At 39.3% G+C, this 17,146-nt stretch overlaps 1 protein-coding gene across 1 annotated transcript; it reads right to left on the reverse strand.

Annotated features, from left to right (window-relative positions):
* Positions 1-483: 483 nt before the first annotated feature.
* On the reverse strand, positions 484-17,017 carry FBXO9 (F-box protein 9). The gene is made up of 13 exons (XM_035321846.1): positions 16,777-17,017; positions 12,974-13,051; positions 11,853-12,011; positions 11,147-11,204; positions 9,178-9,277; positions 8,532-8,662; positions 7,009-7,123; positions 6,199-6,317; positions 5,707-5,797; positions 4,667-4,762; positions 3,831-3,924; positions 3,174-3,328; positions 484-1,886 (listed from the first exon to the last, which is right to left on the reverse strand). The coding sequence occupies exons 1-13, from the start codon at positions 16,777-16,779 to the stop codon at positions 1,778-1,780; spliced, it is 1,308 nt and encodes a 435-aa protein (XP_035177737.1). The 5' UTR covers positions 16,780-17,017; the 3' UTR covers positions 484-1,777.
* Positions 17,018-17,146: the final 129 nt, after the last annotated feature.

The raw sequence follows: 17,146 nt of genomic DNA on the forward strand, positions 1-17,146 counted from the left end.
GATCTTCACGATCATCATCAAAAGGGTAGATACCTAACATCTTTTCTCATTTACAAATTTGGCAATATTTCATTACTAATCTTCAAAGGATGAAGCTGATATTCTAAGCAATTGTTTCCCCTCAACAATTAGAAGAGTACAATACACTCATTAAATGTTCTGTTGTATGAAGCAAGAGTGCAAGTGCAGCCCTGGAGCCTAAGGGCATCGGCCAAAGGGCTGTAGGCAAAGTCTCATTAGTTAGCTACAAAAGACTAGCTACAAAAAGCAAGAGGTTTTAGATACATATCCTTAACCAGAACTAATGTACCTGAAAGCTCCTCTGCTTTTCTGAAAACCTTGAAGTGCCATAATAAGAAGTCCTTAAGAGACTACTTCTGTCAGTCTTGCCTAACACACGGTTCATCCATGGCAACTCCTAAGTAATCATCTTTTATTGTATGAAAATAATGTTTTCTTGGCAAAATAAGAAATTGCAAGGGATTGTGTGTTCAAGATCATGATTTATTGATGTATTTTTAATCGTGTAGCTTCTTGCAAAGATACACTTTATAAATTATGGAACAAGAATAGTTCTTTCTGCAGCTCTTTCAGACTTCAGTCCTTAAGTCCAGGTCAGTTTTTTGAAATGAGATGTTCAAAGGCAAATTATGCAAAATGGCTTTAAAAAACTACACTAAAAAGCTTCAGTTCTTTCAGAACCCAAGATACACAGGATAAGCTGTATTACAGTGTCTGCACTACACCCCCAAGCAACATATGCAGGAGAAGCAGCATACAGTACCTGCACCAATCTCAAGGTACACTTCATGATTAGCAGTACACAGCACCTGAACATCTACAGCAGCCTCAAAATTTATCTTAGTACAACAAATGCTCAAAGGATTTACAGCATCTGTAGCAAGGTTAGATGAAGGGTTATAGCACATTACAGACATGTTTAAGTGAGGCCCGCTTACTCGTGCGATCAGACCTTGCCAACGCATAAGCAGCACGCACACAAGCATTTCACCATTGCACTGTGACGCTTCCCAAGCAGAGCCGTGCACCCTGCCAACTCAGCCTACAGCACAAGAGGACAGCTCGCTGCCCACATCCTTCGCCCTTTTGCATCCATCCTGTTGAGAAGGCAGGCTCCACTGAACTTGTGTAAAGCTCAAGTTACATTTACGACCAGCTGGAATCACTGCATTGGTGGGGATGTAACTCTGCATTTAAACGTTACACTTTGTGACTGCTTGCCCTGGATTGTTTTTTCCTGAAGGTTGATGTTGACATAATGCCAGATCTTGAAGGCAAACAAAGTAAATTTAATTTAAAGAAAACATTTATTTGAAGTTCTTTTAAGTCACACAGCTTAACAAATATAAGACAGCTTTCTCCCCTTCACATTTCAAGCCTTCACCAGAGACCACAAACACTGTCCCGTGGACAATGAGATTTTCCTACAACAATTGCTTTCGGACAAACCAGTGTCCAGGCAGATGAAGACTCACATTTTAAGCAGACTGATTTATAAAATCTGTTTAAAAAAAATAAAAACTTTGTTATCAAATTCTTGTCACAACGTAAAGGTGTTTAATACTCATAAGCTTGATCTCAAAACAAATCCCCAGCCATAATCAAATGGATCATACTGCCTTCAGAAAAAAGAAACAGAAAAAACCAACAACCCCAGAATTTTAAAATGCTCCAAATATATACACATTTATAACTTAAGTGCTCATTAGCTACAACCTTTTATTCATGCAAGAGTTGTGAGAGGAAAAGGTGTTTCTTAGAGCGGCTTTTCTGAAAATGCAGTAAAACTCTTCACTCGTGCAAAGAACAAAGGGGTGTACATCTTGTCAATGTCGAAAGTAGTAACTGCTGTCTCACCAGTCGATCTGCAAAGAGCGTTATAAAAGTTAAATCAGACACAAGTTGCTGTTTAACCCCCTCAATTATGCAGTCAAGTTCCACAGTACAGCCACGGGCAAACTACAGCTGGAACATAAGTACCTTTCACACTGCCTCATTCTGAAAGCACGTGAATATTGGCTTCTGCTTTAATAACAAAGAAGCCACTTTCCCCTTCTGCTTTTATTACTAGCTCCAAAACCTGAAACAGAGCAGGACATCACTGAAGCCACCATATTAATCTTTAAAAAAATCCCCTTTCATTTGTTTCAGTTAGAACCGTGAATTCAGAACACAAAGTGACAGCAAGAACTTGTCTGTAAGTTTACAATACAAAAAAGAGAGAAAAAAGGAAACCCAAGTATTTCTTAATATTAGTTTTTAAAAAGTGCATGTCCTTCATCTGTATTTAATATTCCTCTTTATTCTAGTTTCAAAAGGACACCACCATACTGACAAGTGAAGCTGAACCTGAATAGAACAGGAATTTCAAGCTTAAAAGAACCTCTTCGATATTGCCACTTCTTGATAAATTCAGTATGAAAATATTTGTTCTTATACAAGCTATTTTTCTGTTGATTTAAATTACCTATACTCCCAACCACTAGTAGTTTATTTCTTAGACTTTGTCCCTATGAAAACACTGAATATAGAGGTTAAGAAGACTGGAAGACAAGACCACCTAGATCCACCCCAAATGCCAATGCCAAACCTCTGGACAGCCAACCTGGCCGTAATTTAGAGTAGAAGATGCAAGAACAGGGGCCACAGCTCCTGCTGGGTTAGTGATGAGGACAGCTGGCCACACACCTGTACTTTGCATGGCTGGATTCTGTGGTCTGCAAGCACCACAGTGCCCACACAGGGGGTGCAGGGACCCTCACATAACGGTATTTATAGCTTGCATGGTCACAGAGGAACAGAAGTAGACCTTAATGAATATACGCGTTACACACACTTATTGGCATCACACTGAAGTCATTTGAATGCAGTGTATAAATCCTTTAAATGGCTACAACACCAACTACAATGCTGCAAGGAAACTACTCAGTGCACTTCCCATACCATTAGAAAAAGTGATTCAGATCCTGAGATTTCTTAAAGTTCACTACAATACATCAAATCAGGACGAGTTACCGTTCCCAGGACATTTTGTTGGAGCCTCATCAGTCTCACAGCCTACACATTTTCTGAACTTAGCACTGGACAGACTCATGTCACATGTGTTTCTACAATTAAGTATCCTTCTTTGATCTCATTCTGCATTTACTTACTTGTAAGTTATGTGACAAGAATGATGTATCCAAACCAGTTTGTTGAACCTCTGGCGCCCACTGGAGCACAACTGCAGTCCTACATGAAAGCTGTGATCTGTTTCTTGTACAGGAACACGACGGAAATACCTGTATTTGTGGTAGTCAATTGGTTTCTGTGCAAAGAAAAAAGTTTTGAATTTAGATGTTGATTATAGAAGTTTTCACAGGAAAATAAGAACCAAGGACACCACCCAAACTACACAAACTCACTGTAAAGTAAGGTAACATTTCTAACTCATTTATTTTCATTTAATGCTGTGGAACATCTACACACACAGTCAAAAACTGATCTCAGAAAATGACCTCTTCCACCCTTCCCTCCTGTTTGTTTCAAACTATGTAACAGCAACACACAGAGCAATTAAGCCTAAAGGGGAGAACCATTACTCAATTGTGAACCAAGTATTTATCTGTCTTAATAAGGATTATTACAGATTCCAGGAAAAAAGACAACGCACCACATTTATGTATTTACGTTAAACATTTTTAAACATTCATTTTTCAATCCTTTGGTGTAATACAAATCTTTGGGTGCCTTAAAATATTCAGTCTGAGAAAAACCTTACTAAAAAGCCCTCTCCTTAAATTACTTTTTTCTATTCTGGTTCTACCTACCTCTTCCTTTTTCTTCATTATTACAGCAAATACTTTGGTTTGATTGTCCGTTTCCTGGGAAAGACGATAATGGCCAAGTAAGATTGCATCCGTTCTGGAGGGTTAAGAGGAAGATAGCGTCAACGGCAAAGAAGTTTGCTGTCCCAAGAGAGTCTTCTACAAATACCAGTAATGAAAAGACAACTACATATCATAATCCAGGAGACCTATTTTGATTTGCATTTGGTATATACCAGGCTCACTAATAGTATGAAATTAGGAAATCATTTTGGAAGGCTGCTTTTAAATTTTCCCAGACAGAAGTGATTAACTTATCTTTACTGTCCCATGTAGCCTACTGCTAAGTATTTTCAGGTTTCTGGTGAACAGCTCAAGCGTGTTCTGAAGTCCCAAATGATTTTCCATATTTTTAATAAGACCATACAAACATCAAAAAGAAATCAAGCAATAATTTGCACAAGTCCCACCAAAAACTTCACTGTCCTTCACAAACACAGTCAAGGAAATGTGAGAAAGCAGTCAATAACAAAATGGTATCTTTAAAAGTATACTAAACCCACCAAATGAACAACATGTATTCTTCCATTTATTCCCTTTAAAAGTTCAAAAACACGTACCCTGCAGAGGAAACCTACTTAAAATATCAGGAATTTAAGGTGTAAGTATTTTGGCATAAAGACCAAAATTCCCTGCAGTTCTCAGTAGTTTTCCTACAACATCACTTTTTTACTCTCATTTTGCTAAGCCCAGATATACAGTTGGACACAAAAGTAAGTAGAAATTGCCATGTAGAAGCAATAGGGAACGTGTACAGCTAAATATTTTCTTTCACTAACCTTGTATTTTTAGTCCGTAAGCGAGGAACGATAGATTGAGGATCTTCAGGAGTTGTTAGCATCATTACCTGACCATCTGGAAAGAATCTCAAATACCTACAAAAATATAAATTACACCACATAAATCTAGATTTATGGATTTATTTTTAAAATCATGGAATGTTTCACAGAAGGATATACCAGAAAAAGAGATCAAAACCCAAAAGACAGTTTTGAATGTTAGAAGATCAAGTTATGAGGAGTTATGCAAAAGGACAGCAGTTCAGGAGCTTTGCCAGCTCTCATTAAAACAAGCAGGCTATCTTGGAGTCAAAACTGACCTCAAGAAAGTTTTCTCCATTCACAGCACCCATTGAGAGAAATGCCATAAAACCTTAGTTACAGTGTCAGTACAGAATGGACAATGTCATATGGTCTTTTTCAGGTTCTGGGATCTAATTAAGTTTTTACACTACTGAGATACCATCTTGATGTTTGAGAGACTCTATAAATAGCCATGAGATTCAACAATTTCTATTATGTTTCCAGCCTCAGAAGAGAGAGTGGAGTGGAACAAACTTAGTGAACAGCAGAATGAAGGACAGAAGAAAAATAGCCCGAAGAAACCAATGGCAAGGTTTTTACAGTACGTTGAGAAAGCTCAGCCTCTTGATTACTTAAAACTGGTTACAAATGAGTTAAAAAAAAACAGCTCGTGCATAATCACTTGTTTTCCCTTTGCTAAAAGCCATTATTATATCAGAAACGTAAAACAGAAGTGATTTGGGGAATGAAATTTGTGTATTATTGTTATTACTGTTGAACTTCTATCCACATGAAACGGTATAACCAAACATGAAATGTGTTTCTAAGCCCAACTCTTATTATTGTAACAAGCACTGTTCCTTAAGACCTGTTCTCAAAAAAATATATATAGCCTTGCACACAGTAATAGCTCCACTGGGTTTTACAGGGTGATTAATGCTTGAGATATCAAGGGCTGGATCTGAACAACTTAAGAGAGAGAAACATTTCACTCACTCATTGTACTACAGTTCTACCTGTAATATTCCACTTGGTGCCATGCTCTATAGAAACCATCAAGAGATTGTTCTCCTTGGCGTATGTACGTTGTCTTGCTGATGTACACACCTACAGGAATGAAGGAAATAAGTATATGAACAAAAATGAAGTGCATACAATACTTTACATTAAAAATGGTAACCCAAAACTTTTCAGTTTTTGTTACTTAAATACGTAGAAGTTTTTATATTTGTCCCGTACGCTCTCCCCTTGTTTTTATAGACATTCTACAGATTCAAAAGCCCACAGAATCACAGAATGGTTGAGGTTGGAAGGGGGCTCTGGAGGGCATCTGCTCCAAACCCTCTGCTCAAGCAGAACCACCTGGAGCTGGTTGCCCAGGACCACGTCCAGGCGGTCCCAATAAATTCAGATCAGGTCTAAGAACATCATAAACATAAAACCCATCTGATTGCTCCTGTCATGATTACATGCAGTAACAAAAATCTGTTTCCCCAAGTACACCTCACCATCAAATCGAACGCGAGGCCTTTCCAAAAACATTTCCCTCCAAGAGGAATATGGAACAAGTTTATTGCAACTCCTGCCCCAGACTTTCAAACAGACTTGGTGCCAGATTTCAGGATCTCTAGTAAAAATAAGAAAAAAGTAGAACTTGTAACTCAAAACTTTCCTGCAAACTTTATCTTTCATGTTCCAAGCAACAAACGCCTTTATTTAGTTTGAAGGTAACTGAAAGAAACTTTCTTGAACTACTGTAGCTCATACACACAGTAGCATAATTTAAAATCATTAATTTCCTTGGTCCTGGAGCATTTGAAAGCCATTTCCTTCTGCCCAAGAAATCCAAGAACACAATGTAATTTTCAGCCAAGTACAGAAGAGCATTTCAGCAGTCTGGCACTCCTCTGTGTGGCCATGAGGATAACGACACAACAAACGTTTTGGAGACCTCGCAACTCTGACTTTCAAACAAGGCAGAAGAAACAATACTTTCAGCAACTTTTATTACAATGAAGTCATCTAACATACCAATCAGTGGCATACTCAAAAGCTGGTAACACTGTGAGGAGCATAACACAGGATTTGCCATGGGAAGAAAATGCAGGACATGGTCCTACATGTAAGATTTAGTGCCCTGCATGAAAAACAAACAAATGGAAGAAAACAAAAAACCCACCCCTCCAATACTGATAGTTTTGTTCTATTAATTTGTCATCCACCTCTACATACTGTTTATATATGCTTGTGCATAAAACATTTTTTTTTCTTCCTTAGAGCATATAGAAGCTTTACTCTAGATAAATTATCTACAATACCTGGCACAAATGTAAAATCCTCGGCAGACAAGAGATAATTGCTCTAATGATCTTAGGTCCAAGTCACTCGAAACCACCCATCGGAAAATGTACATTAGTACTTCCAAAGGCAACGCTGCAAATAGAAAACAATTTCTTGTTAGATTGTAATGTGTAAATCAATAGTTTGTCTGTATTTCAGTTACTGATGTTCTGACTTTCCACCAAAATATATATATATATATTTTTTTTTCCACACTGAAGCCAGGTACCAGGGAAGCTACCAAGAATAGTTTCCTTTAATAAGGAAGTTACAATATATATTAGGAAAAAAAGTAACAAAATGGAAAAAAAATCAAAAGTTAAGACTCTATCGCATTACGTTAAACCAACAGTACAAACTGTAGTGTTGGACTATAAATGAGTACCTGTAAGGTACCAAATTCCACAGGTACATTGCACATACAGTGTCTATAAAGCTGCTTGTCTATAAAGCTGTCTATAAATTCTGACTGATCTAATGTGTAACATTACCTCAAAGCATACTGCTTTGGCAAGACAAGCTCAGATCACGTTCCATATTGGATAAAACATCCTAGGAACAATGTACCCACTACAAAATTGGTGTCATATCACTCTGTAATTTGTGTTACAAGTCCAGTAATGTTATGAAAATGTTATCACATTATAAAATGTTATCACAGAGCATTGTTTAAAAACATGTTCTAGTGTAATATAATAGTGACAGAGTCCTCATCAAAGCTCCACAAAATCATGTGAGAATTTTCGTAGCATTAGAAACTCAGTGAGAATGCCCTGAGAATTTTGGCTTCATTGCCTTCTTACAGCTTTCTGCCTCCCTGTGTTTCCTCTGTTTCAGTTGTAAATAATCTTGTTTACTGATCTTCTATTATTAAGAATCACATTCCATTTATTTTCAACAAGTGCTGCTTTCTGGAGCCTCTGGCTTGACCTGTAACACCACATCCACAAAAGACTCAGTGACTTTCCTCAGTATAACTGCTGTGAGATCAGGCAAAAATAGCTGAGGCACAAAGGTACATTAAACAGTAACTGCCTGTAAATACCACAGCAAAGATTGCAGTTTACTAGAATTTCGGCTTTTAGTGTAAAACCATGCTTCTTAAAAAAAACTGTTGCTGCAGTCCCACAAGTGAAACTGACAGAGAATCAGATAAAAAAAAGAAAACACAGAAATACACATCCCTTCACAGAATGGTTCTCTTACTTAAGAATTGTAATAAATATATGCAAACAAAAGAAAAGACAACACAGACCATAAAAAATACATGAAAAATACATACATACCTGAAAAATACATAAATACATAAAAAGGGTTGTAGGTTTAAGGCAAAACCATCCATTACAAAGTTAGATATAACAACAGAAGTAAATAAAGACATACTGTGTACTTTTCTCTAAAATTACTTTAGAATGAAAAAGGTAAATGTTTTAATAAAGTCAGAGGGAAGCATTAATAAAAATTATTCCTCTGAACTCCTGAAGTCCATCTTAACTCATACCTGAGATATGGGTCTGGTTAACATCAAACTCAGGCTGACAAAGTTTGACGGAAGAGTCCTGAAGAGTTAACTGTTGCTGGAAATCTGACAGGAGATCAGCCATTTTGCCATCCTCTTCGTTATCCTCAACACTAGAAAAAGGGAATGCCAAAACTTTGATATCAGACATAATAACAGGTGTCCTTATCTTTGCATCAAGTTGCTGGATCATATTTTAAGTTTTATGAGCCTTTAACAGGCTCATGATTGCTTGCACAAAGTAACCACAAACTACACAACTCTTGGTAATCTCATCACAAAATACTTTCCTTCTCCTGTGTGGGGATACAAAGTTGCTAAACGATCTTCCAGTCACTTTTTAGTATCATTTAATTCTACTCTAGACAAGCTTAATAGAATGAGCTGAGAATAAAGAGCCCAGTCAGCAACTAGCAAACCTATCAATGGGTTTTAAAATGTTTAGAGTGGACAATTATGTTTGAGCCTGTCATGACTAAAAAACCATAGTAAGATGTTACACTGATCAAACCTTCCTTTATTTTGATGACTATGATGTAAAGTCCCAGTACCTACAGGACACACTGTAAATTGTTTTACTCAGGTTTCAATACTCCTATCCACTTAATTAGTAAATTTTCATACTTACCACCTCTTTCCAACTCCATCACCATCTGGGGACCGTGTATAGGTGATCCTAAACTCTATGTCAGGTACAAGCTGCATGGCTAAACGATAAAACTTGATGGCTGAAAACAAAAGGTGTAATATTTAAATATGTCTGATGCCTATATTAGCTCACCAAAGCATTTTTTTTTTCAGAAAAATGACTTTGACTGAAAGAACTAAAAAACGCGGAAAGTGTCTTTGCATAGTAAATATTACTTAATCCAAACTGATTAGGCGTAAATTCAATACAGAATAAAAACAAATCAAACACTGTCAAAAAACGTCATATACTCCTTCATAATAAAGATTTCTCACATTTCAGCTTTTACAGATTTGCCTTAACCACTAAAAAAAAATCAGTTATGGAGTACAAAATTTTACAGTAAATGCTGTAAGTCCCGATTTTGTTTGTTGCATAGGACTTAAAGTTTTCCAACAAGCCATAAAGCTTTTAAGCATTGCTGTCATAAATAACCAAAAGGAACATGAAACTGAATTTGAAAGAAGATGTATGTATACCTTAAATTACCGGTATAATACAGACTATTCAGACATATATAACATTATATAGGTGAAGTATCAAAAGATATTGTTGTATATTTAAAATACATCAACAACAGACCCAAAACAAGTTAATTTTACCGTGGTACCATGGCAGCTACAGAAGGCACAGGAGCGAGCCACTCAAAACACTGAGGATGAGGAACCTGACTGGTTTGAAAGAAGCCTTTTCAAAAAGCAAACAAAAGACTATGGGATGTGAGAGAGAACTGACAGCTGGGGCTTCATCCAGCACTCAAGAGAAAGTACTTCTGCCTTTAACACTCCAAAGATGTTACAAACACTGAGTAGAGAAAGAGGCAAAAGAAAAATACCTTTCACCCTGTGTGAAAGAACTGTTATTTAAGCTGCAGCATGGCTTTCTTCTGAGTCAACTCTGTGGATCTTTCTGAAGGCAAATGGATTAATTGTACATGCATTCAGCCTTTTTTAATACTGGTAATTAAGATAATGTATGTATTTATATGCCTCTTTCTATTCCCACATGAGGATTCCCATGTAATGATACTAAGACCAGATGGCCATTCTCCCTCAGCTTGGACCTTTAAAAAAAACAACCCAAACCACCAGTGAGTTTGGAGCTCAGAATTTGATACACTAATGAGAAGCCTGAATTTGGGACAAGTAAGTGTTCGTGTTCCCTTGACTACTTGTCAGTGCTGCTGACTGACAGCTAGTATCCTGTGGCTGGTGAGGATAAGGAATAGCAGCAGCCTCAGCTGAACAGGTGAGTCTCAACTTTAGCATTTAGACTCCAAGCTAGGCCTGTACTGTACTTGAGCATGAAGAAGCTGCTTCACATTACTGCCTCACAAACATCTATCAGCAGGTTTCAGAAGCAGACTTAAAATGTCACTTGGATTCTGGCAAACTGGGCCAGGTCAGCAGATGAAAGTATGGTCTGAAAACAGATGTCCCAACACATGCTCAGTAATTTATCTGTCTGGTGTAGGACCTTGTTTCTGAGGTCTCATATGGATGTATGTGTGGGAACAGTCCTCCCAAACAACTGCTACACGTATCGAGGCCCTGCTTCTCAAGACATGGCTGAGCATCACTTGCTGGTGGGAAGTGGAGAATAATTGTTTTCTCCTTTTGATTCTCCGTGGGTTTTGCCTTTTTTTTTCCTTTAAGCCAGTGCCAATACTTCTAGGTTTCAAAATACTCTCATGTTTTGTCCAAAATCTAGAAATTCTTTCCTTGATTCTTTCAAACATAGGTCTGTGATATAACGGTTCATTTTACAGCAAGGTTGTTTGCTTATCCAAATAATTCTCAAATTACCGTTAGCCTTCAGTTTAAATTCACTGTCATCATGCCCTCTTATTCATAAATTAGTAGGTTAAATTATTCTGCAGCAAGGGCACTCACTACAGACTTCCTATTACCTTCATAAAGGGCCCCATTTTGTTCTTCTTCTACTGCCTTCAGGAAAAGTTCTTTTGCCTGCAGAATAAATTACACAGAACACTTAAGTTGGTTTTGAATATGCCATTTGATTTAAAACTATTTTTCATATTGTCTACTATACTCTACAAAGGAGTATAAAATACTTCTATACACAAAATGATAGAACATATTTATAAGCTACAAGCCAGAACTGAAATTCCCAATCAATCTCTCCAAGTTCTTTTAAAAGATTTAAACAAGTTTTTTTGTTTTGTTTTGTTTTAAAAGAGTCCCACCAGCCTGGACCTGGATCACAGCATGGTGCTGGAGGTTAGTTAAGAAAGTTAACAAAACTATTCTAACTGGATCACAATACTCCCATCGTGACTCACGTTTTGCAGGGTTATATAAATTAATTCTTTTCAGTACTTTGACTCCTTTAGAACAGCAGTTGGACTTGCAGCTATGACAATGCTTTACAAAGCTTTGTAGCTTTACAAAAATAGATAGCTATCTATTCCAAAAGGAGCTGGCGAGATGGAAAAGAACCAAAAAATAGTCTAAGCCTCATCTTAGGAAATAAAAGATACTGTTTATTAAGTAGTATTGAAATATTTAGGAGAAAATGCAATGCTACACTGGGACAGAAAATAACAACAGAACCACATATTTTTATTATTATTATTTATTTATTTATTTATTTACCTTTTCCTCTTTTGCTATCTCCTGTTTCCCTCTGGTATCTGCAGACCTTACTCCAGGTCCTCTTGGTGATGCTCTGCATGGCGGAGTTTCCAACCCACTAGAACTCACACCTGGGGCAAGCTCAAACATCCACTGAGCTCTGAACATCTGGAGCTCTGCCTAAAACATCCGATAAATTCTGACTTAGTATCACATATTCAGACAGTACATCTTCTAAGCAGAGATTACACAGTACTAACACACAAAAGAATTCCAAATTATGCGTTACACTTCCAAGTCTTAAAAGGTTTCGGTGAGTTCAGGTATGGAGTTAGCAATAGTTTCATAGAACATTTTTAAGAAGTGCACATGTATTTGTTCAATGTCATTCAATAACACAATTGCCTTTATCTGGACTGTCTTCCTCAGAAGAAAAACTGGGATGTTCCAAGAAGTGGCTGTTAGTAGTATGTTTATAACCTAAGACTCCACAAAAAATATGCTTTTGAGACATATAATGTTCTTTTTCATGCAGAACTATCTTAAGCATAAATTAATTCTTGAAATGAAAATGTAAAAAAGCTCATTTTTGTACACAAGCATACTAAGCTTTATGACAATCAAGGCTGTCATTTAGATAAAATACAACTGAGGCCTTACATTCCTTTCTCTTTTAAGAAAGAAAGCATTATGCTTTGTGAAACAAGACAAGTTATTCTTGCCATGCATTTTTTTCAACATCTTTGAAGTTACATTTAAGTGTTTCTAGCAGTTGTCAAGACTGCTAGGGAGCACCAACACAGAAAACCAGCAAATCTAAGAAAGCGTGTTTTTCTATCAGACTCCTTTTATCAACTTTCTTCTCCAGAAGAAAGTGTCACATTAAGCCTGAATTTAACCCATACAGAAACTGCTGTCTGATTTCTACAGTTCTTCAAAGAAATTCCAGGTTTGCCACAAACTTCCATCTGTACAGATACCCGATGGCTGACTAACACCCAGACCAAATTTCACTTTTGGAGGGGCAGGGACATTAAGCACGTCATATCAACAAATACGTGATAACTACATGAGCATTAACAGTGCAGCTTAAATCACAGCAGTGCTGCATTCAAAATAAAACGCTAACATAAACAACATACCTGAAGATTTGCTTCACCAGATCTTTCATTGTCATCAGTTCTTACCAAATCAGAGTGACAATCTTCTTCAGCTTCTGCCTAGTAGAGAGTAGTCAGATGTGATTACAGATTGCAAGGCCCTACTGAACTTTCATAACACACAACTATCATGGATATACATTAACACCCCCCCCGACTCCTCTTCTCCCGCATCTTACCTGTCTACCCCCACTGATCAATCTTAATTGACGAGAAAATTTAATCTTAAATTAACCATTATTGTTTGCACTTTCCTATGAACCCAGTGAAGATGTTTCTTGCCCTTCAGTCCTATCAATCCGACACATGCTAGTTATGTATCACTTGAAGGCTCACGTACACCAGCACACTGACATGATACCCAAATAAAATCAGTGTCCACATCAAAACACGGAACCAAAACTTCAGTATTAAACCGTGGTGTGCTTCACAGAGGAAATAAAAAATAATCACTATCTTCTCATTGTAAAGATAACCAACAGTTTTGATTTGTTTAATACTTAGGAAAGCATGAAAAGACTAGTTCTTGGAGTAAAAATAGCAACTTTACAAAATTACAGGACAAAGGGCAATCACAAAAAATACATATGACAATATAAAGCACCCACCCTATTGAAAAAGGAGTTAAGAAGCTAGCGTGAGAGCTTGACGGCTGGTTTTATTTACAATACTGCTGTGAGATAAGTTAAACAAATAAGACCTTAAATGAGACAAAGCTTTTACTGAACTTAACAAGGCCCAACATACCAGTTAGACAGCTAGTTTAAGAGCAGAACTTAAAAACACCCCTCCTTTAAAAAAAAAAAAAAAAAGAGAGAAAGAAAAAAAATAAACTTCCCCCATCCTGCTTCAGAAGGGGAAATACCTCATTGCTAAAATGTATTAAGACTGTATAGCATCTGTACTAAAATAAAACAAATTCCGAGCACCAGTGACAAGCCACCAGAATGAAAACAGCAGCAAGATGCCAGTAAAGAAAAAAAAATCATTATGGACAGAGACATCGGTTTAAAGTTCTTCCTGCTTCTGAGACATCCCAGTTTTTATAAGATTCTGTGCTGAAATTCACATCTAGCTCTGGAAGTATGTCACACAAAGTGAGATTAAGAAGGTAAACCTGGCATTAAGATTACCAGCACTACTTATAGAAGCTTTGTGTCCCCCTCCTTCCTCCTGCAGATAGCCCTCAAAGTCTTCAAATGACATCCTGTAAACTTACTAGTGAGAGTCTTTCGAGTTCTCTTAATTAAATCCCTATCTCCTGCACAGCATGAGTGCAGATGTCAAAGCATTTTTGCATTCAGAAAGTTCTCAAAGTTTGTATAGCATCTGGGAGCTCACGATCAAGCAGAACACTGGCAAACCTGATGGGCAAAAGTTTAATCTCTTTGTCTTGGTGACAAGCACATCCCTGGAGTCCAGCTCGTAGCACTTGTCCCTGGTTCTCCAAACACCACAGACTTATTGGACTGGCTTGTCATCTGTAGATGTGCTTTCACTGATACATTGGTTGATTTATCTTTTACAATTCATGACGCAAACAGCTTTGGTTAGTTAAAAAAGACACTGCACCTGCTTCTACACTGATTCTTAAGGTTGTGTACTTTGAATTTCTCAGTGAAGGAAGTAGGTAAGCCAGAATGTTCCAAAGCACTGGAAGCCTTAAATCTGAGCAAGAAGTAAATAACTCAGAAGCATCATGTTTTTTTTACTCCAGAATTTGGTTGCAGGCTGTTAACGTTGTACAAGTTGCAGCACACCTATCACCAGAGTACTTCAGCACACAACGGACTACACCTACGCTGGGCAGAGCCAGGCAGGAACAAGCCAGCTCTGCCACGGGTGTCTTGTATCTGTGTTCTTACGGCACGGTGCTGGCACAAACAAGGCCTACCTCTGCCTGCACGGAGTGCAGAGCCACAAGGCTTCTGGCTTGCAGCTGAATTTTGTCCAGGCAGCTCTCAGTCTAGCAGAAGCAGCCTGGTTTTATCTGCAAAATGCAGAGACTGGTAAAGTTACTTCTAACTAAATCAACACATTATCTCCCTGTGCATAAAGGCACACCCATTAAAAGCTTTAAACTATGAAGTCTGCAAATAACCTATTTTAAGCCAAAAGAGTTAGAATTATTTAGGTTTTTAAGTTGGCTGAAGTCTATCTATCTTGTGGGTCCCTTCCAACTTGGGGTACTCTATGATTCTACCCACTGTTCAAACACTTGGTTTCAGTAACTTTTCATGAGTCTTAATTTTCTTCCCCTTGCCTTGTTTGAACTGCCCTACCTGTTCTTCATTTCTGAGTCAAAAACCAGCCATGGTTCTGGACCAGCTGCTTCTAAAATATCGTTCAATGCTCTTTAAAACTTCAATGTGCTCTCAATCTCAAATTAAAAAATAAAAATACACCATACTATGGAGACCTACTCCTAAGCCTGACAGCTGTACAAAAAACAGAAAGCATTACAGAATTCTTTACAACCAAAGTTTGGCTTTCATCTTTACTTCTTCCATGCCGAGTTCACGTCTGTTCTGCAGTCTCTCATATGACAGGTTTGTCTTCTGGCAGCAGTGGCAGCATAAGCTACCATCCCTCCAAATTTATCTGTAATGCAATTCTTTCACATTGCTACTGCACAGCTAACCGGGCTGGAAAACTGTTCTCTATTAACAGCCTTTCTGCTCTTTATTTGATCTGCGAAATCCCCATGGTTTTGCTAGTACAAACACGTAAACACACGGGTAAAGCAGGCATCACCACTGGCAGGCCGCTCCTGAGATCGTACCCAGGGCAGGTTTTGACTTGTAAAAACTGGCTCCTTCCCTGCATTCTGATAATACTTCAGCTGCAATTACAGCTTCTCAGGTTCACAGAATCCTGTACTGTTACTACTTAGTAGTTTAAAGGAAGCAAGCCTGTTCATCTTTATGCTATTGGCCTTCCCTCTGCCACAAGTCAGCTGTCCTACGTAACAGCGACTTCGTCCTGCTTAAAAAGTGAGCCATCCTCGGTGCAGGCTGATCGGCTCAAATGATTTTTCCATGAGAAAAGTGGCAGCAAATCAAGCATCCGTAAGGTCAACAGGGAACCAGTAAACACCAGAGCCAGACTGTGACCTGCAAAAAGAAGTCTGCTGAGTCAATTTGATTCTGATTGTTTGCAAAGCTTTAGAAAACATTTCCCAAATGCAAAAACTAGCCTATGTGTGTGGTTCAGCTTTAACTGTTTTGCAATCAACAATTGCATGCTGCCTTCCTCTGAGCACAACAGCCACCTCCTAGAGGGCTCGGCACCGCAGTTTAGCATTTTGGATCTTTGCTTCAGCAAAATAAAGGTGAGAAAAACAATTCAAAGCCGAAGAGGACTATGTGCCAACCCTTGGGAATTGGAGAATAAGCAGGGATGACACTGCAAAACTGCGACCGATGGCCAACGCTCTTCTTGAATTGTAAGGAAATGAGGAGTAACTCATGGTTTTGTCTATGTGGTTGGAGTGATATTACGTTTGAAAATTGGTGTTTTAGTCAGAGCGGTGAGTTTTGACGGCTCTCGGAGGATATAAGAGGCTTGGGTTTGAATGGCCGGGCTCTCAGGGCGGACAGCTGGAGTGACCCGGCGGTGCTGTCGGGAAAGCAGCCCTGACCCAGCCTCCTGCCGCCTCAGCCCCCAACCCCTTAACGAGCGGGGTGCCGGCCCCCAGATCACCTCAGAGGAGTCGCGTGAAGGGGCTCCCGTCAGCAGCGGCAGCCCCCAGCCCGGCCCCGCCGCCCTCCGCCGCCCCCTCTCACCATGCTGCCGGCCCTCGGGCGGCTCCGTCCCGTGCCGGGGGTCCGTGCCCCCCTCCCCTCGTCCCGCCTGGTCCCCGCGGGGGGCACTTAGCAGAGTTCTCGGTCGGAGAAGCGCACCACGCAGCGGGAGTCGCGGCGGGCCCTGCGGACGGCAGCCATCTTGCCCGGCGGTGAGGGGCCGGCGGAGCGGCAGCGGCGGGGACACGCCGCCACACCGACCCGCCGCGCCAGAGCGCCGCCCGACGCGCGGGCCGCTCTGAGGAGACGGCGCCGCCGCCGCCGCGGGGACTACGAATCCCAGCGCGCACCGCGGCCCCGCCGCCCTTCTCCTGCATGAAGGGCCGCGGCGCGGAGCCTGCTGGGAAATGAA

The sequence above is a fragment of the Oxyura jamaicensis genome, chromosome 3 (assembly GCF_011077185.1).
Source record: "Oxyura jamaicensis isolate SHBP4307 breed ruddy duck chromosome 3, BPBGC_Ojam_1.0, whole genome shotgun sequence".
Classification (NCBI taxonomy): Eukaryota; Metazoa; Chordata; class Aves; order Anseriformes; family Anatidae; genus Oxyura; species Oxyura jamaicensis.

Excerpts from the sequence above, each read along its gene's own strand:
- FBXO9 (XM_035321846.1), bottom strand. Across the intron at positions 4,763-5,706 it reads CACCAAGTGGAATATTACAG|GTATTTGAGATTCTTTCCAG; the intron begins GTAGAACTGTAG and ends ATATTTTTGTAG. Across the intron at positions 3,925-4,666 it reads TTACGGACTAAAAATACAAG|AACGGATGCAATCTTACTTG; the intron begins GTTAGTGAAAGA and ends TTAACCCTCCAG.